General features: G+C 41.2%; 1 protein-coding gene across 1 annotated transcript; it reads right to left on the reverse strand.

The window, feature by feature from the left end:
* Nucleotides 1-269: 269 nt before the first annotated feature.
* LOC112554114 (solute carrier family 12 member 3-like) lies at nt 270-17,716 on the reverse strand. Its single transcript, XM_025221717.1, is given in 25 exon segments — nt 270-1,540; nt 1,986-2,053; nt 2,468-2,579; nt 2,947-3,033; nt 3,434-3,548; nt 3,856-4,011; nt 4,244-4,483; nt 4,793-4,929; nt 5,105-5,211; nt 6,115-6,249; nt 6,929-7,043; nt 7,364-7,460; nt 7,824-7,979; nt 8,142-8,243; nt 8,658-8,781; nt 10,966-11,073; nt 11,608-11,632; nt 11,634-11,818; nt 12,124-12,263; nt 12,541-12,766; nt 12,870-13,009; nt 13,381-13,552; nt 14,095-14,220; nt 15,804-16,776; nt 17,495-17,716. Coding segments are annotated over 24 exon segments (3,681 nt in total). The 5' UTR covers nt 16,479-16,776; nt 17,495-17,716; the 3' UTR covers nt 270-1,407.
* Nucleotides 17,717-23,275: the final 5,559 nt, after the last annotated feature.

The following is a 23,275-nucleotide window of genomic DNA, read 5'->3' on the forward strand; positions in this document are numbered from 1 at the left end:
AAGTACAGTTGTCGGACTTTGTGGGGGGAGAGGGTGGGGAGGGAATTGCTTCTCAGGTTACTTGGAGCGAGGGAAGGCGGATACACACCTCCCGTAGAAGAAAAAAAGAGAGAGAGAAAAAAACTAATCTCCATGTTTTGCTGGTTAGCTTCCCGTTTCATAGTTTGAATGTTTGTGATATATATATATATAATTCCTGTGAATGATACCTTCGAGAGACCTCGACATTGTCCACTTTCTTGCTCAATGGAAGGATCAACATCCACAACAAAATTTCTCTCAAGTTTATTTCATTTTTTTCCTATGTCGGGTGCAGTTATAAAACCGTGACATTCATTAATACACAGTTTAAAAAGTTAGTTGCATAAAAGTGAAGTTCGAAATTACAGTTGGATAGGACTAATCCCACTTCAAGCATTTCGAAATTCGCACTATCACACTGATTAAAATTGAGCCATTGTTGGCATTGCGTTAGGCACTCTGTGAAGCTCCGAGTTTGTTCTATAAATGCAGATTTACATCGCAACTGATTAAATATATAACCACACGCAATTCATATTTTACATCGTTGTCATTCCGTAGTTTCCTTTCACATTCGCATCAACGTATAAACTGCGAAACTTCAACCTGAGAAAGGAGGATACTCACCAGTGAGGTACCTCCCACAAGAGCTACAGTACTATTTCTGATGCCACCAGGGGGTACTAAGTGAGCAAATTTTCTCTGGGCACTTAGAAAACTACTTGCTTAAAACGTTAAAATTTAAGCGATTTTCTTAAAAGCACAAACATTCCTCTTTATAACATTCGAAGATTTTTTTTTTTACACCGTGATCAATGAAATAAACGTTAATCATGCTTTTAAAAAATATTACAAAATAAAAAATATCATCTGGCCTATGTTCATCGCTAAATGCACATCACTGTAAGAGAATCTCCCACTTGTTGAAAGCAGCAAGATTTAGTTTGTTGGGATGACAAGGGAATATGTACATGGACTGTTAAATGTCATTAAAACATCTCCGCATATTAAAAACAAAACCAATGTGGTTTAGCTGCCTGCAGTCTAACTCCTGTTAAGCAATTCACTGCATATTATTTGCCATTTTCTTGCTTACATACAAATCACCATTTTTTTTAAGCATGAACAAAACTATCTGGTTCAACCTGTTAGTCAATATCGAAGGTTCCGGAGCTGGTGGTCCACCCACTTTGGACCCAAGAGCGCAGGAAGATGAAGACTTGTGAAGACGAGGTCCGCAACATGGGACAAACACGAGGTAAAAATGTCTCCAGGTAACTTTTTCTAGCACAGTATCCTTGCAATAGTCTGCCACTCTCTATCTCAACAATCGGTCAAGACTCTGCTACTCTTACGAGTTTCGTGACCCTTTGATGTCCGCGGTGCTTAGGACAGGTAGGTCAAGACACTTTGCTGATTTCCGCGGAGCAAAAGCGTGGGCGGGAGGTCACGTGTCAGGGTATCCATATATGCCATGTACAGCCCGGCAGGACAGAACTTCTTAGGCACAGGCAGGGTCCTGAAAAATAAAAATAATAATAATAATAAAAACTCCCGTTATTCTACTCATTAGTGAATTTTAAAATAAAAGTTAATGATACATAAAACTGCCTAATACAAAGTTACTCCGCCCCCACCAAACTCCCTTAAGTTGATGATGCTTCCATTCACATGCTCTTTAAGCTCATTTTATTGTCTTCATCTCAAAGACTTTCCTAAACAGGTTGATGCTGCTCCCAATGTGGTCCTGTTCTGCCATGGCCAGCTTTACCCGGGTGTCAGACCTAATCTGGGTACACTGCTTTTAGCAGGAATTCCCAAAACAGGTGCCAGTATCGACATGCTTCTGTCTGAATTTTCTTCTCGGATGTACATTTATTAAAAAGACTTAGCATTTATTGACAACTGAACTATTTTCCTGCATCACAATATAGCTATCTGAAGTGTTTTCCTGTTTTACTTACACAACGATGAGCGATGCGTCACTAGAATGTTCCTTTAGTTTCTCTCTGATCTTCAGCTGCATGTAAATCTGCAAAGATGGTCATTTCCTTTAGTTTGTTTTGCTTCAGTTACACAGTGAGGAACATTACATCCCAGACATTGGCTTAATGCGATATATAATGAAAAGAGACAGAGAAAGCGTAAGATTTTTCCATGGTTGCGGAAATAATTTTTTTTAATTCTTGTCCTCTAAAGATTGAATTTACTCACACAAAAGAAAAGGAATTTACTTTTTACTCCGAGTGAGGAAATTTGAGTTCTTGTAATTTGAAAGGTTGTGAAAACTACAAATTATCTTCATCTCCTGAGGTACCATCCCGCCATCCCCTTCGAGCGCGGGGCCTTGGGTGGTCGCCCCTGCTCGCCACCCCACCCTCCCTAGCGCCGGCGTTGCTCAACCGAGACATTCTAACGAGCGCAAAATACAAAACAAACTCCATACCTTCTGCTTTTGAGTTATCACATCCTCATCGGAAATTTTCCAAGGGTAGTCCTCCTGGGATTCGTCGGCCTTCAGGCGCCAGTTGTAGATCACGTGTTCAAACTCCTTATAGCTAAACAAATAAAGAAATAGTAGGTCCTGTTAGCACAACTCCTACAATTACTTTCCGTTAAACATTACCTTATTTGCTCAAGACAGAAAACCATCATTACTTTGTCCCAGTTCCGAATTAATGGATGTTTACGCAGGTGAGTTTTGTTTGCGTGCATTTATATCGTGCTACAAGAGAAAGTAGGTCGATTGGACATACGATTTGGGGACGATGATATGATAATGGAGAGACGATATGAACATAGCTGGGTCAATTCTACTCAAGAGTCGGGGTGATATGACTGGGGCATTAGGGTTGGGACTGAAATGACAGGTGACCCCATTGCTCCCCTCACAAACAAACACACAGTTTAAGGACCGAAGCTCACCTGCTCCTGCGAGGCTTACTGCTGAGGTCCGGCACGACGATGATGTCGGAGTATTCAATCCTGAATCGGTGTAAAAGTGATGCCATCCTGCAACAGAGAATGCCATCTTATTAGTATTCTACAGTCCACAACAACTTTGAGATGAATTTGACTTAACCAATCACCCGAAGGGAAGATGTCATCCAGTGCATTCGATTACAATGAGCTTGAAGCTTCCATTATAAGAAACGCGTATCATATTGTCTTTAATATTATCGTCTGCTACTTGGCGATCACCCTGCGCTAGTTTTGTTTTATTTATTTTTTTTTTTAAGAAAAAAAAATTAAAAAGGCAGCACAAAAGGTCCTCCGAAACTAAGTCCACCTGCTGGTTTTGGAAGTCTGGGTCTTCAGATTCAGTGCGCAAAGTTTGAAATGTCACGTGTCCTGACTCGTGCCCAATTAACAGCTGGAAAGCAAAGATTGTACTAGGTACTCGAAGACCTACTCTTTACGGTCGTTCTCCATGTTGGCTTTCTTGGTGCCAGCGCAGAAGATCCTCAGGTTGCACTCTCGCCACCGCTTCCGTGTTGACAAGATGTAAGGAATCAGCAGCCCAAGACCTGGACATGCATCATTGTATATTTAATTACACAGTCTGTCTCACGATCGGTAGTAAACTTGCCATAAAATTCCTCAAGACATTACTATAAGAAGCAACATCCGGATTGAATTTCCAACCACGCACCACCACTCTAAATTAACTAAAATTGAATCGAATTAACGAAGATGTGAGATTTATAACATCTTTAGGGTATAATGAAAAGAAAGAGGTGGTGAAAGGAGGGGATTGGTGGTTAAGTTAGCCATTGCGCAGTAGTTGTATGTTGATTGCTATTTACTTTAAGAGATTTACTAAAATGAACTAACCTCCGTCGTCAAAAAGCCACCAGACATCAATGTTTCCGGTTTGTTTGCCCCGGAATTTGTTGCTCAACATGGGGTTATTATGTCTTTCATATTTGGCCAAAATGTTTTGTGGGACATCAGGAGTTGCATCAGCATCCCTCTCTCTCCTTTCGTCATCTGAGGATGCGAACAAGGGAAGAAACTCATAAGAAGGCAGATGAGTTAATTATACGTTAATTACATTGAGCAAAATAAACGAGTAAACACTCTGAGGGCTTTCAAATGTTGAAATAAATGTAAGCACGTAATTAAAATACATGGAAAAATCTTATTCTCTTCGACAGAAAATATCTGTTTCAACTTCACTTTGCTCTTCCACAATTTTTTCAAATAATTTCGCTCTGCCTACCTGTGTCGTCAATAGAGTCATCATCGCTTTCAAATTTCTTTTGATTCCTTTCTCTCGTTTCATCCGCGATGGTGAAGGCATTGTTCACATAACCGTCTGGCTGGTTCTGGCGAAAGGTGGTGAGGACAACTCCATTTTCTACGGAAGCAGTACTGGGCTCTTTGGAGTTCGGTTTCTTCTTGGATGATGCTTTTGTCTTTCTGCTCCACCTCTTGAATTTGCTGTCACCTTTTTGCTCGTCTGTCAACAACGCAAAATATAGATGATATGAAAGCAACAATTATATTTAAGTTTGAGAAAACAAAAAACAAAAATAGGTTGAGCAGCAAAATATTTTTTAATACATTCCTCCGCCTTTCAGAGCACTCAGTAAAATAAATTTTTAAAAATTATGATTCATGTTGAGAAATAAACTAATATTCCAGAAAACTAAAATAAATTTATACATAATAACAATAAGAGAAAATCTGGGGAGTGTGCAATAACACTGTCCACTTGCAAAATTCACTGTAGCACACGTCACGAATCCTTCTTTTCCATTTCTCCTACCTTCATCAGAGCTAGAGAATTCCAGGTCTTCCAGTGTCTCCTCGGTAACATCTAACAGGTCATCGTGGACCTTCTGCGCGTCAAGGCCGCCTGAAAGGCGAAGGACGCCCACTCCGTACTGAAGGTCAAAAGCGTCGCTGAAAAAAAATCATTAATTAAATTAAGAGCTAGATTGAAGGTTGAAGAAACGAGCTTCGTGGAGTTTTAGTTCTATCGTAACTTGCAATTTTACATAATTTGTTTTTTATTTGTTTTAACTAATTTTTACATCTACATGACTCAAGCACAGAATGCTCCCCTAACACCACTTACTGGATGATCCCCACGTAGTCATGAACCTCTTTCTCGTTGATCGTCTGCCACTTGCTCTTGAAGCCCATCAGAAGGACGTTCGGTCGGAGCTTACCCAAACCTTGTGACTGCAAAGAGAAGAAAAATGGATTATTTTTTTAGCCACTTTTCCCAATTGTTTCCTAGCTTTTTGTTTTCAAATAGCTTCTTTACTTAATGTAACATCAATAACTCAATAACTCAATAATTTAGATTAGTTAATTCATTCCATCGCTTTATGAGGGTCACATAATATAATCATATAATCGTCTTCTACTCTTGTCAACCGCGAGTATTCGTGTTGGTCAACGTCGTGATGAACTTTGAACCCTTTACTTGATTCTTAAAGACGAACTATTTCACTGCGAAAATATATTACAGCAAAGCAGACGACACATACAGTCCGCAAAACGATAACCACAGAATATTGTTCTGACTCGAATTTACATTACTTTTATGGTTTTCACAGGTTTTAATTTCAGTTAAATTGTTTCTCCGTGCCTTTTATTTTGCAAGTCTCTGAACACCTTATGTTCTCAAATATTTTAAACCAAACACTAAAACTTTTGTGCATCAGCATTCCAGGCCAACAAAACTATCTACTGATATCTCAAAAAAAAAAAAACCAAAAAAAAACCGCAAACCGTTCAGGTTGGTCTTTACAGAAAAGAACACAAAATAAAACGCGCTAAAAAAAAAAAATAAATAAAAAAAAAAACACTTTAAAATAACACAAAGAAAAAAATTCACTAAGTATGAATTTAATGGGGCAATGAAGCGTTACAGTCTAAAAGGGGCGATAACTTTAATAAAATTTCTCTTTTTCACATAAGTGAATAAGCTCCCTTGATGCTGTGTAGATAGATGAGGGGGAGGGAATAGTTTCAGAGCCTTAATGATAGTAACCTGGGCATACAGCATAAATTGTCTATGTTAACGCACTGAGTATAGATTTTTTTCCATAGTACATTGTGAGTTAAGTACAAACGCACCTGGAGTAGGGCTTGAACCCCAAGTCGCACCCCGGGGGCTGCCAGGCTGGTGTAGAACGCACGCACGTGGCGGCTTTGGAACCAGCGGTGGACGGCTGTTGATCGCAGGTGGGCCAGGTGCTCATGCATATCACCCTGCACAGGTAGAACAATCCTGTCACAAAATAAGCTGGAACAATGTGGTAGTGGGTGTCCGCCATAGGTCTGGATGAAGTACGAAGGTGTATATATGGTAGAAAAATGAAATAAATGAAATAATCAAGTCTGAATAACCCCAAATGATTTTTTTAAAATTAATTTTATTTTATTTTTATTTATTTATTTATTTATTTATTTTTTTTTTTTGGTTGATCAAGTGCCTGTTACTATGTCCAGGATGAGACAGAAAAAGGGTATGTGTAGCAGCCACCAGTGAGTCTGCAGAAACCCCGACAGATCATCAGAAAGTCAAACCTGACTGACGAGCAAAGGACTGGGAATTTCACCAAGACAATCATCTAAAGCCCATTTCACCAAAGATTAAAGGAAGAAAAACATCAATCTATCATCAGTACCAGGAAGTTCTGCTACTGAGATAAAAACAAATTGAGAAGCTCACGAGAGAAGGATCCAGTAGAGAAAAGAGATGCACAGACCAGATCTTGTGGAGCAGTCACTTGAATGGAATTCAGCGCTTTACACAGACTACATTTACTTCGGAAAAAAATCTCCACCTCTTTGGAAGATGGCCGGAGGAGAGTCGTTGGCGCCATTGCCCCATCCTGAGAGAAGAGGATTAATTAAGATTAGTTACACGTGTCTTTAGTTCCCTCACCTGAAGCACGTGACCACAAATAAGGAGACACTGACGCTTTGTGATCGTGGAGGCCAAATCGACCAAAGCAGGTCTGTTGCGAGGGTACCCGGTTAAAACCAGCATCTGTGGCCTGGAGCAAACGAAAATACCCAAACTGAGTGTTGTAAGGATGTTTGTAACAATTTATATGTTATTTACGATTCACACAAAATTAGCTTTCTTACATTATGTCCTACAAAGATACCAAAGTATATTGGCATGAAGTTGGCATGTAAAATACATTATTTCATACTAAACATAACAAGTCATGTGAACAGTACAGCAACAAGGGAGAGAAAGCATGTTATTTGAGACATCTCTCGACTAAAAGATGGATCCATCAGAAAAGAAGAAAGGGGGTCTGATTATCAAATGCTTCCAAAGAGTGTCTGTCAATCATTCATCCTTACCGATAGTTCTTTGACATGTTCGCCGACATTGACAAGTCGCAGAGTTGATCTAAGGGCCTCGTTGTACACTCGAGCTTGCCCCGATGAACCCCAGTTGACATCTGAAAAAAACCCAAATTATTTTCAGTTAATTACTTGAAAGCCGTGATCTTCCAAATAAAAACTTAAAACTTATTTCAAACAGATTTAATCTTTCCAGAAAGCGTCTTACTTTCTGCGAGCAAAATCAGATTTTGTTCGAGCCGTTCTTAGTAATTAAAAAAAAATACAGGTTATGGAAATAAATAGTGGTAAACTGCTGGAAATGATAGAAAACTGCTGGAAATAAATGGTAGCAAACTGCTAGAAATAAATAGTAGCAAACTGCTGGAAATAAATGGCAGCAAACTGCTAAGAAGCACACATGGCAGCAGATGTGTCCTTTGGGCCAGGCAAAATTTGCGAGAACATTTTTCTCCACTGACCTGGCTTTTTGTATTTCATGTACAGGAAGAGGGCAGCACAGACGATGACAGTTGCGAGGGCGGCCCACCACATCAGCAAGAACATGATGACCAAGCACATCAGGGCTCCCAGCAGGCTCAGCCATTTGTTGAAGAAACGGTATGACGGGCGGAATCCTGTACCCAGTAAATCCTAATTAGCTGGGTGTTTGCATGGAAGTTTTGGATTTGATAAATTAAAAAGTCATTCTCGTTCCATTTATAGATGCTTTGCAATGCGATACAATCTTACACTTTTTGAGTTATAAAATGACTTGTGCCGGACTAAGTGCCACTGACCTGGTGATTTCGCGAGGGCAGCTTCAAAACAAGCGTAGTTGATCATCATAAACGACATCAGAAAGAAGTTGGAGATAATTGGAGCAATAGCATCTAGAGATCCTGAAAAGAAAATTCAGTTCAAAAACTACATGTATACTGTCACTTCTAATTTCATTAAGTCCCTTGTATTAAAAGCCGTTGTCTCTTAACCAAATAATTTGGAAAAAAAACCTTTTAAAACCACATTAGGTACAATATAAACATGAAATTGAAGTTAAATGACGGCCTTAAGACTAAATAAAGATTGTTGCACAAATGGTTGCAGAAGGATTTTGTAAAAATAGAAGGGTTGTTACACACACGTTGCATAAGAACTTTGAAAAATTACGACATAGATATATCGTTTGCTTCTCTCTCTCTTTTTTTTTTTTTTCCCCATCACAAGGTGAAATGACGAATACGGTTTGTTTGAAGGAAAATGAGGCGAGAAACAAGAATGTCAAGAAAGACTGAAAACTGAAGAAAATGTCTCACCGATGCAGGTGACACCGACACTCAGGAAGAAGGTTAGGAAATAGCCACGTCGAGGATCATCGCCTTTGCCGCTGCCCACGGCAAAAAAACCAACACCAGGGAACAAATTATCCCGTCCCAAGGCCTGCAAAAAAAAAAAGGAAAAGATCATTGTAGATACACTAACCTACAAGAGCAGTCTACTTCTGCTAGCGACTCTAAACATTTAGGACATGGCATGCACATAAACAAACAAGTTGAGACAGTTGGGTTTATTTTTTTTTTTGGGGGGGGGGGCGGGGGATGCCAACGGGAAGAGGAAGAGGTGGGCGGATGGAGAGTGATTTGCGCGAGGGATAACCTGGGTATGAGCATCTCATGACGGCCACTGTTTATTTTATTATTTTTTTGGTTTTTGTTTTGTTTTTTTTTTTTTTTTTTTTTTTTGAGAGGGGGTGGAGATAAGGTCTGCGAAAAACGGTTTTTGTTGCTGTTTGTGTCCTCGATCTGGAGAGCGGAACCTGACAGCCCACCTCAGTGCTGGGTTGGGAAGTCTTGAACAGACTTGGGTTATGAGCTTACGCCGAAGCAGCAACTAAGGCTATATCACGGCCATTCCGTGCATGAAGAACAGTGTAGCCGAGACGAGTTCTGAACCCAGAACAGCCACTCCTCACTGAGTAGGACTCCTCACCGGACTCGTTAAAAACAGTAAATTATTTGCGTGAAAACCTGTTAAGTCTGTGTCTTTTCGACTGAATTTATCTGGAGAATATTAAATTAGTAGTATAGTGAATTTAAATCTTAATTGTTACATTAAAAATTAATTTATTTTTGTGCCAGTTTTTTTTTAAATTTAGTTTATTTATGTGTTCTTCGAATACTGTGCTCTGGATCTTGCTAATAGAGGGACAACCGGGAAAAGAGTGTTGTGTCTGTCATTACCCTGGAACTTAACAACAGGAGTGAATTGCAACGAAAGCCTTTTATAGTAAGTAAAAAGGGGACTTCCTGTTTTTATGAGTCTTTATGTTTGTGAATCAGGTTGGTCTTTTTTTTTTTTTTTTGGCGTTTCCAGTCTCGATCGAAAGTAACTCCAAGTGACATTCAATAGCTGAGATGCAACTCTTGAAAAGGTCATATGAATGCTCTGCAGCAGCACCACAATGTTAAGAACAGTGCGTCCCTCATTACACCAACCTCTCGACCTCATAACCTACTGAGACAAGTCTTCCCACGAGATTTTGAAGAGCTGAGACAATTCTTCCCACGAGATTTTAAAAAAATACTTTTCTTGCAGGCGACATGATAGCTCCGCCATGGTGACATTTAACCCTTGTCTTTTGTGATGCTGCGAGTCGTTAAATTGAAACAAGAGCACTGAAAACAGTAAACAACCTACGAATTGAAAAGGTATCGTTTTCTTGTTTGTCATGGCATCGCCAAGAGAAGATACCCACCAGCAATAAAAGTCACTGACACTACAGTTTATGAGGTCAAGTGTCAGACATCTGTTTACGTCAAAGGTGTTTTCCTACTTTGTTTACACAGTGATCCCACTAATGTTCTACTCGATACTTTAATGTTTGTGTGAAGTATCGTTTTCTCTGTCAAAAGTAGGTAAGATCTTCTCTCTTCTTACTGAACCTCATAAACCTGACCACTTAGCGCTCAGTCAAAGATGATATTTTCCAAACTCTTGGGGAATGTCCCCTTTCCGTTCTCGAGATACATGCCTACAATCACACCATCCAGAGAAAGATGAGAACTGCGTTTGACAGCTTGCTTCTGCTGTCGATTGTATGACTACAGTATCGACAATATTAACATTTTCCTAACATCACATTCTTTATTTTGCAAATGTGAAATACCAATCGTCAGCATTCTCGCCGAGTCAGCGAAGCTGTACGAGATTTTCCGAGAGATGATACCATAAAAGCGTGCATGCGGCTAGTCAATAAAACACCAATTACAAACATAACTGACTTAAAAGAATTTATTAAGTCGAATTCCTTTGTGGATGCCATTAAAAGGACTTAAAATTAGAAATTTACCAAGCTAACCAGGGACCGGGTGCACATATCTCATGGGTCTAAGGTATAAAGCAGGATCCAGTCAGGGTCTAGCTGAGGTGTCCCTGGGGAAAAGTTGTAAGATATGAAGATTGTGACAAATTAATTTCATTTCGTGGGAATTACAAAGGGAAAAATGTGGCTGCTATCGATTGACATCTTAAGGTTTTCGCATGAAGTCTCTGTGTAGTCGTACTTTAAACATGAGGCTCACGGTAAAGAGAGAAATGAGAGATACAAACAGGGAAACCACTCACCTGGAAGACCTTGGGTGCGCTGACGAAACAGGCGAGAGCGGACGAGATGGAAGCTGCAAAAATTCCAGCATAGATGATTGGCGGGTATCCAGACGACACTCCCATGATCTGAAAAAAGTCGAAAAGCACTTTCGTCTGATTTTCCGCTTATGTTCTGCTAGTTTGACCTTTCCCCCCAGTCTTTCCCATTGCTTTGAATACTTACATCAAACCGGCTAGTCCTGGTGTGTTTTGCCATGCTGTTTGCATATCTGTTTGCATGTTCTGGATGGTGCTAGTATTCTTTATAGTAACACTGCATTGAGCTTGGTTTATTAGTTGCTACATGACGGTCATTTAAAACAATTATTTAATTTTTTTATGCCAATGTTCGTCTATATTTTTCCGGTTAAGGCTAGGTCTAAATTTACCAACTACACTGTATAGTAATGTATGATGTATAGCGGAAAACAATACAAGAAAGCTAAACAAGGAAAAATAAAATAATACACACAATAAAAAATGTGTGAGTTTGCGTGTGTGTGAGTGTGTGCATTATGCCTGAGATAAAAAAAAAAAATAGAAAAGATAGGAAACATATCTATATATTTTTTTTTATTGCTTAGGTTTTTTCTCATACAGTAGAAAAGGATCATGTCTCACATCATAAGAGTTCACGAGGCCATAATCGCAAGTTCGTTGATGCACGTTTGGATCTCTTCAATGGACATGGTGATGTTGGAGGAATATCAAGTGCGTTTCCCACGGCGTCTCTGACCATACAGCCTCCACATGTCCACACCACAGCCAGGTAGACAGTGCTAGTGATGAAAATGCCGAGGAATGATCCTTTGGGAATGTCCACCGACGGATTCTAAATATACAACGTTAGATACCGATGTCATAAAAACCTGTCGCCGGAGTTTCAAAGATGAAATCAAAGTTTTTACAATTTGTCTTTTCAGGTATTGGTTGTGCAATCGCTATAAATATGGTGTTTTTTTAATGTGGAACAGTACTTACTCTGGACACGACTCAAGCAAACAAAACAGTACTGATGCTACATTATCAGGAATGAGCATGCATAAAAATTAATTTTTGAAACATTCTGTAAACTTCGAGCCTTTGATGCAACAATTTTCTCAAAACCCTTTACCTTAAAGGTTCAAAACCCCTCACCTTTAAGTCACCCGAGATATTGGCTCCAGCCAAGATACCCGTAGCCGAAGGGAAGAAAATATTGAAGACGGAGAAAAAGTCTTGCATCGTTCCATCTTGCACTCGATAATCTGGCCCAAAGTTTTGCGAGATAAGAGATCCTGGAAAAAAGGGAAGAAAAAAATTCTCTTCGCTATCAAGTTGATATGAAAAATCTTGCCTAAACCATTCTCCGTCGTAAATCACTGCAGCCATCAACTTACTGTTTTTACTTGTGGAGGTTTCCGAAATAGTTTCAGAAGTATGAAATCCGGTTATGTTCACGAATCAATGTTTAAGCAAAGTAGTAGCCAAAAAGCCAAGACATAAAAAGAATTCGCCACCCAACAAGCTAACCTATCATGCCAGCCAACAAAGCCAACAGGCTAACTGTTTTACCTTTGTAGCCAACGAAGCCAAGACGACGCTTGGATTCTGACGGCGGGATGAAGGTGCCGACGAAGTAGTTAGCGAGGGCAACACCAAGGATGACCATCAGCACCTGCTGCGTGGCGCTCTCAAAGTCCAGACCGATCATTGCGATGCCGAGGATGAGCAAATTGGTGAGGCAGCCGATGGCTCTCACATCGTGGGTTGGGTCACCAGTAAAATTTGAACCTTGGCCCTATAAGTAACAGATACATATACATGAAAGGTTTTAAAGAGTCCATAATTTTATTACACTTAGCCGAGTTTGATTTTTGCATTTATCCGCGGGTTATACTTACATGTATGATGTCTCGAACCGACTCCGAGAAACCCACAACATTCAAGGCGACTGATACTGCATTCGCCAAGGAGAAGACGATTCCAATGGCACCGCCCCACTCTGGTCCGAGACTGCGGGATGTCATATAGTAGGCCCCACCTGTAAAACGCAAGAAGCATCCATTTAGAAGCCATCCAGCGTGAATTCCAGATGATCTTGTATATCCGCTGTTAGTGTTGACCTTTCTACCTGGTGAGTAACTAAATAAGCTTCGGCTTAGTTTTAGTTTATCCCTTGTTACTCCTCGAGGAGCCAGGGGATAGGGCAACCCCACTCAGTTGGGCCCACGTAGTTCACACGTCCTTTGCCTCGCTCTCTACTCTTCTTTTCCAAGTCTGCTTTGGTCTCCCAACTCTCCTCCTCCCCTGAGGGTTCCAGTCAAGTGCCTTTTGCTCTTTGTGCAGCGTGTGCACTCAACTGTTAACTTCTTCGTCTTATTTTCACCAATAATCGCAACAGACGATACTAACCTCCCCTGACCTCTCCGTTCGTGCAGATGGCTGACATGGACATGACCGTGATAACTTCCACCACTGTTGAGATGAGGATGATAATGGAGAACAGACCAATCCCAGCTTGCCCCGTCATCCACGTCATCCGAAGAAACAGCATCACACCGAAAATGTTGAGAATACACCGAACCTGTTGGAATGCAGTGACAATATTAGAACACAAATACCAACGATTTCAGGCCACAAAAATAGTTTTTTTTCAAGGCGCCAAAGTAAATAAAATGCAGTCTAAACATTTCCGAAAGCTCTCGATAAACATTGATAACACCATCTCACGGCTGACAAAAAAAAAAAAAATGCAAAGACCATGAAAGTAATGAGACAGTAAGAATGACATTGTCGCCATGTTCAATGTTTTAGTTGACAGTTCTGATCCTGCTTTTCCCGATAAGGCCACGATACCCACATATCAACAAAGCTTAGTCATTGGATGGACAAAATTATTATTCTTCTACCTTGACCTTAACGGCTCCATGTCTAGCAAAGTTAAAAACATCCTTTGGCTGCAATTTTTAATCACAAACAAGTAACCATGAGACCGAGAACTAGCATTTGTACTTCTCCAAAACAACTGCTGTTACATAACTATTATTTTTAATTCTTTAGCCTAACAAATGGGTCTCACGCCAGACAGTAATTCATAGACCAAACTTATTTCTGTGTAATACTTACCAAAACCCCTTGGATCCATCCTAGCTTCTGCGGTCCTTTAGGCTTTTTCTTTTTGACTTCTGGTTCTTCAACGGCGTTGTCGTCAAGATCAGTACCAATGGTGCTGGTAGGCCGCGTGGGTGTTTCCTTTTAAAATAAACATTCACAAAGTGTTGTAGATGTCTTGACTAAAGAGGACTTATTGGCGAATATTTGACTTACGTTTGGCAAATTATAAGAATATAAAACTTAGCCAAATATTTACAACTTTGACAACATATCTTAGTCTTCATGGTCATAAATTATTAATAATGGCGTCCAGATTAATCTAATAAAAGAATTGTTGAACAGGGAGAAGCAAATTAAACTTCGTAACAATTGAGATGGGATCGGGGTAGAATACCAGAAAAAAAATCATGGGAAGGACTTCGCTATGAATACACTACTTGATTCAAAGAAATGAAAGTCGGACAAGTCAATGAAAAGGAAAGCATGCAATAAACTATTGAAATCCTCGAAGAATGGCGCCAAAATATACAAAGAAAAGTCTGTAATATTTGTAAACAATGTGAATTTGATCTCGATGTTTTCAGCAATAAAAGGGTCGTGAAAGCTACCCGTGTATCTTGTACAAACAGTCGAGAATGCCGAAAAATTCTTCCGATCGACAGCTTGTTTTTCTGTTGCTTTCTAGTGTCTGACTGCACTTGACATGACTTGTCCAACAAGTTGACACAAGTTGCCTACTGCGTGGCTTTGTAATATTTGCTTTATATTCACGTATGTATGAACATATCAAGCCGACTTTATTTTTCTGAAGAACAATGGTCTCATCAAATGCTCGGGTCTTTATTAATGTTGTCGCTTTTATTCTCTGTAGGCGTACACACCTCGCCAAATACGCCTTAAAAATGTCTCTTTGTCGGTATTCAAAAAGTAACAATTTCAAAGCCAATACTGAATGTCATAAGGTGTTCGAGATCTCACTTTTCTTTACAGGCTACCAAAAAGAATCGAGAATCTGTTTAATAGGCTAGAAAGTTTCAAAGGCATGTGTCGTTCTGTCCTGTTGACTGCACTTTTTCGCTCTTCACCCTCCCACCTCTCATCCTATAGTAATCCACCCCGTCTCTTCCCTCCCCTAGACGCTTTTAAACAGCGACTAAAGGTTGCTTTCCACCCACACCTGTCCTACCTGCACACCACCAATACACAGCTTGTGTCCTGCTGCTCGGGTGTGTTATTGTCGGGTGCTGTGCTAACAGGTTTGTTATGCAACATCAACTGACATGTGCCATCGAGTAATACTTCCATGGGTGTAACAATACCCAAGTACCCGACTGTGGAGCTTGAAGTCTGTGCTCAACGCAGAGCCACCTTTAAAGGTTCATGTTTCTCGGAACAGCGGAACTAATCCTATTTTGTATGAATTACCTCACGTCGCCATCTTTAAGCAAAATTTCGAGATTTGTCTCACCTAAATAAAGAACCAGGTTTTTTTTCGTTTATTTTATTTTTTTTTTTTTTTTACCTGAACCCGAGTGAACCAAGATATTCTTGCAATGCAGATCCGCATGTTTGCTCACATTGTATAGACAGCCATAACACTGCACATGCTTTTAATTTACACCGGTACAACAAATGTTGGTTGGTTTTTTTTGTTTGTTTGTTTTTTTTTACGAACTAAACTGTTTTTGAAAAATATTAAAAGAAAATGTCAAAAAACTTACCGGTTCCTCTCTCAGCTGGTACAAGGTCGGCCTACTCCGGCCCAAGAACGTATCGGGATGAGAGGTTGGAAGCTCGTAATGGTTGGCACTGGGGATGGACTCCATCGGGTCCCAGAAGGACTCGTCTGACCGGTTGCTGGTGTGGCTGTAAATGGAGAAGATGGACAGACGAGGGCCCCCCCGTGTCCGGGCATATCTCGCTGCGTTGTCTTCGTCCCTCTCAAGGATGGACACCCGGTCGGAGTGCGGGTCGAAATAGTTGTCGACAGAGTCTTGCCTGAACTGTGGGATGATCTGATCGATCAACGACCCTTTCCTGCTACCCCCAGCACTGTCGATACTGTCCCCGAGGTCGCTGTCCGACCTTGCTGCGTTGGGGGAGAGAAATTTGTGTGGCAGATGTGGTGAAGTCCTGCCCCCTGTTTTAAGTCCAGCCGCTGCCTTTTTTTCGTAAGCGGGATGCAGGATGGGCCTGGAACCGCTGTGATCTGGATGACCAGTCGATCTGTCTTCATCTTTCAACTCCAAGGGAGGTGATTCTGCTTCCGTCTCAACACCTGAGTCGGAAACGTGGAAGTCATCGAGGGGAGTAACTGTGATCTGCACACCACTTCCAGAACCTGCAGGCAAGGATGCGGATGTAGTCCTTTCGCCTACCTCACAGTTGTCTGCCATTGCTTTGAATGATAATACTTACTTTTGGAAAGATTTTAACACTAGTTGCAGAACTCACTTTGATGTGCCGCCAATTCCTGAGAATTGTCCGGGCTTTGTAAGTCACCGCTTCATCGTGCGAATCTTTTGAACACTCCTGAGAGAACCTGAACTCGCTTTTGCGATAGATTTTTTTTTTTAGAAATCGGTGCTGTAGAAAATTATCTTCGTTTCCAAATATCAAACACAGGATTTCCCTTTCAAAGCCGTTTACACATATACACAAGGCGACAGCCACAGCCCTCGTCACGAAGAAAACCTGAAAAGAGAAAAATCCATGTTAAGCAAATTTCAAGTTGCGAAACCTAACGAGAAATTTGTAACGATCGATGTCTTGGAGATTGTAATCCGTGTTTTACACTATTTACACTCAGTTTTTAGCTCCTTCATTGTGGGATGAAATACTCCACAAAAGATGTAAATAATTATTTAAATCTCTAATATCAAATAATTATCACAGAGGCATGTACATGGATGGTGTGCACGACAGACTGGACCCAATGACCCGTCTTCTCGCCAATCGTCAACGGCCGACCTTTTCGTGACCCCAACTTGCAGCACAGCTCGCACTGCGCATGTCTGACAAGAATGAGTGCATGTGTAGCCATTGCATGTCACAGCGGGGGAAAGGAGGCAGGTTTTTATCTGTATTTATATCCCCACAAAGGAAATGAAATTTTTAAAAGTATTATCAATAGACCCCGCGAGTTGCTGTGCGACTTTGGGTCTTTCTTCCGACAATCAGGGTTGAGCAGCCACCATTTTATCTTCTCAGTCCGACTGGCAGATAGCAACACCAGCACACGGACAAAATTTAAAAAAAATCCCACTAAGTACTAACGCGAGAAAAAAAACAAAAACCCACATGATCATTAAAATAAAATTTTAAAGTTCAAAAGCATGCATAATGTTTTTTTAAAGTTTTGTATGTAACAACTGCTGAAGTTAAAAGTAGGTAGAACACGACAGATACAGACCAGGTGTAAGCACAGGTAATGTCCACAGGTGAAAGGCACCGGCAGCAACGAATTATGAACGAAACACTTCACGGGTAGATTTCCTGAGTGCGATGTACGTGAGATCCTTATATACGGGTGCTCGCTACGGACACTTCCCGTGACGCTGTAGGTCTGCTCACTGCTGGTTATGACCGGTTTCCAGCAGCAGGGACTCGGGGTGGCTCACGATGAAGCCCTCTTCCCCTTCCACCCTACCCTCCTTACCTTCGACCTCCATAGAAACTGCCTCGAGGTGTCACACTCTCCTTTTTGACGAAAACCAGTCAAGCGGTCAAAAAGCGCGGCAACCCGTTTGTTCATTGGTTGGCTGCGGGTGTCATGGCTTCCGAACTCCAATAGTAGGCAGTATCCTTTGCACGTGGCCCGGAGCACGACTGAAAGGTGTAGTCTAAGTACCCTCCCATCTCTTCTCGTAGTCCTCCCTTCCAAAACACCTAAACTGCTACGCGTGAAATCAACACCGCGTTCTACCCTGAATTTCACGGGTGGATCGCAGTATGCCACATTTTCTCGGGTTTTGCCTAGGTACGGTTGCCCACTGACGTCATTGCACGAGGAGTTAGGGGGGTTGGGGGTGGACAACGGACAATGTGATGACTTGGGTGGTGTGATGTGGTGTCTGTTGACCAACTTCTTGTTTTCACCCACCCGATCATTCACCTGCTTTCCTCGCCGTTTGAGTCTACACGACATGACATTGTTTTTCTCGAGCTGGTGTGTCGATGACTGCATCATGAAGCAAACACATTGCAATGGCAGAGCTCGTGTAATGTCCATCTTCGTCTGGGAAAGGACACTTCACTTCTTCGTACGACTGGAACCTAACAAAACTCTGGACTAACAATCACAACAGACTTGCTCCAGTATTGGAGACATAACTGTACTAACAATTGGTCCTTTCTGTTAAAAAAAAGTTCTGGAGGATCCACACAAGTTAAGGCCGAGTAAACTGAAGTGTCAGTGTTTATTAGAGGGGTTCGGTTAGTTCAACAGTCATTAAAATCTATCACTCATGTATTAAAGCAGTAAAACCTCATGGAGTCGCCTTTTCATCCACCCGTTCCCCTGCCGCCACCCCGTGCAGTTAGCTTTACAAAAGTAAGCTCGGCCATTGTAGTATACACCGGGTGGGAGGATGGGAGACGTAACTGCTGGACGTGACCCGAGGTCACGATGTCTCCCATGGAGCGTTACTCTCGGTAAGGACGAGACCAAGTTAAAACTGTCAAGTGACATGTCAGATACTTCTCGATTTTCTCGACAAAATTGTTTACCCAGCCATCGTGGCACAGTTTATTATTATTTTTTTTAAGCTTTCTTGTGACACTGATGTTGCAGATGTAGCGTCTTGGACATAGACTATGGTCTAGAGTTTACAGCATTGAATAAAATAAAAATAATTACATGACATGTTTACTTATTAGAGAACAAGATGACATTCCATGATTTTCCTCTCGTATGGATCTCACCTAAAATTTTGTAATGTCACTAATTAATATTAATCAGTAAGTACGAGGAACATTGAGACACAAGTTATTAAGCCACTTGATGCCATGTGAAATTAAACATTTTAAAATTTGAAAATGTCTATTGGACTGGAAATGGTTAATGTCCATAAACGAAGACCGGAAAGGTTGAAAGAAGAGGGTTTTGAGGACATAGTAAGAAAAGCTGTTAAAAACATCTTCGAAAGTCTGATCAGTAAACCTTCCTGTGCTTTGTCTCATGTGTGTGTGTGTGGTCGAAAAAGCCGCAGACTAAGGGAACAATAGCTCGCCATCATGCATTCAACAAATAATTTTACTGGGGCCATTGCTGACCCGCCGACTTTCCCGAACAGCGGGAGCTTGTGACAATGTCCACAATACACTGGCGAGGTAAGGTCACCTGGACACGTTGGTACCTGCTGAATGGTCAGTTTAGAATCGTCAGACAAACAAGCGGGTACAAGATGTCTAAAAGCAGGTGTTTGAGCTGGGATCGTTGGAGGGTTGCGCACCCGAACACGTTTAGTTGACGGACCACGGCAGCTGAGCATCATCCACCCATTGTTCATTATTTAAAATATGAACCTGGTCAGCTGTCGTTCATGATTACAGTAACTGCATGTTCAACTTTAACTTTAAGATTCGGTGTCACGAATAGTCCACACCCTGATCACGTGACGAATGTCCCACAAGAACAGTCCGAGTGTATTTACTTTGGTCGTTTCTGGGTGTTTGTTTGTTTTTTTATTTTCTTGTTGTATTTTATGAAACTACTGGATCATTTGTTTCAATAAATACCCAAACTGTACAGCATTTAAAGGATGATGTGTGAAGTTGTTTAGTTCTAGTTAAGACTGGAGATGTTATAGTATATATATATTCTAATAATCTCATGCCGACATTTTGCTGAACACAGCGGAAAAAACTTTTTTTCTTTCTTCAGAACTTCGGAGATTGATTCACATAAAAGGATTAGATGAGTGCCAAAAGTAAATTGCCAACAACTGACATTATTCAGCCAAGCTCCTGTGTTCAACTGAAAGAGAACACCCACCATCGTTTGTTTCGGTCGTGATGGCAATGATTCACCTTTTCCTGTGTCTCAGCCATGTAATACGAAGAAAAATTCTTGCTATTCGGCATAAAATGACTTCGCACCTCAATTCTAACAGCACTTAAATTATTCCACAAGCTGCGGTAGCCTTTCATCCACATTTTTGTAATGTGTGGGCAGAAAGACAATGTAAACACGTGGCTCGTCCTTTGTGCTATTTGCATCGTTCAGAAAGACTTGGAGTGTTTATTGCTGCCTGCAGTTGGTTTTCGTATTGACCAAAGTTCTGGCTTCTCCATGGCGGCCGCTTTGTTCTTTTCTGTTTGTGTTCACTGGCATTGGCAAGAATCAAAGTAACGGACCCCTTGTTTGTCAGGAAATAGGTGTTTAAGGTACCACAAGCGATAAAAGCCAAAACAAATAAATGGCCATTTCGATCGTGTTGTCGCGAACAGCTCACATCGCCGCTTTAGCCTCATAAATTCCGACCAAACTCTATAGTTTCTAGTGATGACGATGAAAGAAAGATGAGGGGAACGTGTTTCCGACAAGAGCGGGGATTGGGAATCTGTAGCCACCCAGTCGCGATGAATACACACAGGCTAAAGGTCGAAGGTCGTCACGGTCCAGTTAGTGGCGACCAGAGGCCGGGTACACAGCATGTCGAGCTTGCTGAGAGGCAATGAAGTGTCTAGCAATGTGTTTGAGGAGGACCTGTTGCGATCGCCACTGGGATGTAAAAATGGCGGTTCCCATGGTAAAAGCAGTAAAAGGAGAACTTTTGATACAAAAGTGGGAGCAGAAATATTGAAAGGAATGTTTAGGTGTCCTATTGAATACAACAATAACAAAGCTGCGTGCGTGGCCGATGGTCCAACCACTCTTGAGTACGATGGGATATATATATATATGTCAAATCAACAGAGCATTAGTAGGTCCCATTACGACGCGATAGGCCAACTCGACCACTAAGATACCTTCGTGGTCATCGCTGTTCAACTTTTTTTTAGCTAGTTCCAATTCGGAACCGGTTAGAACAGGCAACCACGTTTAAAAGGTTGGTAAAATTCTAGCTCAACACATTTGAAGGATTTAGGACCGGCTTTCGAAAAAACCAAAATTGCTTCTTTAGACCAGTTTAAGAAACATATTATGCAACTGGCCCTTATAAAACTCAGGTAAATATTATTCTTACCTACATTAGTGACAAAAGCGAGCTTATAAGATACCTTGTCCCCTGGTACAATGTCTGGTACAAAGTGTAGGAAGCTTTCATTTGTTTTGAGCTTCAATGAAGTTGCCGCACATTCAAAAAGTCCTAAACTCACTCTGCAAGAAATGTCCAAGCCAGTTCCTCCCTCATCAAATGTCCCGCGAAAAGGAGTTATCCTTCAACCTCTGCCACCCCCATCTGATTGAGCTTACTTTTCGCAGTAAGAGGTGAGGGTTTGATTGGTGGGGCGGGAGACAGGAGTCAAGGCCATCAGTCCCCTAAGGCAAAGACTTGTCCTTACATCACAGTGGCTACCGGACAGAGAGAGGCGATTACGACAAACAGCCAGAACCGGTCTTACCTGGACCGCCAGGTGAAAGTGATGACTGCCAACTCGTCCGTGTCGTCTGACTGACCTCGATCGTGTAACCGGCTGGGCCTCGGGTCCTCCTATACACTGTCCTATAGTTCCTGGTCCAGGTGCAGGAGACAGAAGTCCTAGATAGGAGTGATGGGTGGGTGGCCAGTAGGTGAAGTTTGCCCACAAGTCGATGTCTAAAATCACAAAATCCACACCTTGACACACGAAGCCTCCAATCAACACTGATTTTCCCTGGTCACAGTTGGACGAATGTCACCCTGTCTCAGCAACTCTGTCTGCCAAGCGAAGAATCGATTTGCTGTAAGATAATGTGTTGGCTGGGCAGACGACTCGATTGTGCATTTGTGTGTGTGTTGGTGGGTGGGTATAAGCGTTGGTATAATATTTTATATATATAAACACACAATATAACACACTAACCCTGATATCGATGTTAAAAATGTCTAACTCAGAGGGATAATGACAGTATTATAATCGCACAGCTTTTTTCTCTATTAAGCTGTTTGGACAAAGTATTTAAACTGACGGTGATGAAGAAAGGGGACAAGAGGAAGAAATGTTCGTGGTTCTAGGCGATCACGATGACTTTGTCCATTTAGTCCTTCTTACACTCTGTTTAAGGATGTTATTGCCGTAATGAGAAAGCAGCTTTTGTCGACAAATATCTCTCTATGCTGGGGTTGTTGTTGTTTTTTTTTTCTATCTTATTGATATAATGAATCGTACATTTTGTGTACGGTAGTCCTAGACTGAGGGAGAGAGGGAGTGGTGAAGGAAAAATTGTCCACAAAATGTCGCAGCTACAGCGCCTGTGGACCTGAGGGATTTACTTCCTGTTCATGCAAATCTTAAGATTTTCTCTGCAGATCAGTTCTTTGTGTTTTTGTTCTTGCAGCTTTTGTTCTTGTTTTTCTTGTTCATTTTTTTTTTCTTGAAGTCGCTTTCCGCTTCTGAGGAATCGATTTGAATGTTCTCACTGGCATAATTGGACCCACGGCCACACCATGTCCTGTACAGCTGAAGATTTCCTCATTAGCTGCTTTTTTTTACGAAATCTCTGGAAATATAATTTTGTTTTCGGATTTTTCTCTTGGGTTTCTAGCCTGTTCGTTTGATTAGTTGACAGATGAACGAAACAACTTCGTTCATAGTTTTTCGGAATGTGTCTGTTGGCGGTGCAGCCTTTTGTCACAGAGAATAAACGGGAGTGTTGTGTTCTCGTGGCCATGGTCTTTTTTATAAAACTTGTGTGTCTTTGTATTTCATATCTAAACATCATCAAGCTACATATTCAGTCATATTCTAAAAGTTCCCCATTGTGGTCTGTGTTAGTTTTGTCATAATTTTGCTAGGCAGTGTTGATCTCGAGGACCATTAATGTAATTGTCAAGCGCAATCTTTCTCTCTCCCATAACTGTTAATGGTTGTGAAAGAAGAGCCACGGCATCAAAAAAGGTTTCAGTTCTTTTTCCCATATACCTTTTTATGAGCTTATTAAAAACAATCACTAGTATCTCGTGAAAAAAAAAATTCAACTTACCTCAGAACAGTCGCATGTGTAAATATCACACCCACCAAACATCGGCAACATCCATTGAGACGA

The sequence above is a fragment of the Pomacea canaliculata genome, linkage group LG13 (assembly GCF_003073045.1).
Source record: "Pomacea canaliculata isolate SZHN2017 linkage group LG13, ASM307304v1, whole genome shotgun sequence".
Lineage (NCBI taxonomy): Eukaryota > Metazoa > Mollusca > Gastropoda > Architaenioglossa > Ampullariidae > Pomacea > Pomacea canaliculata.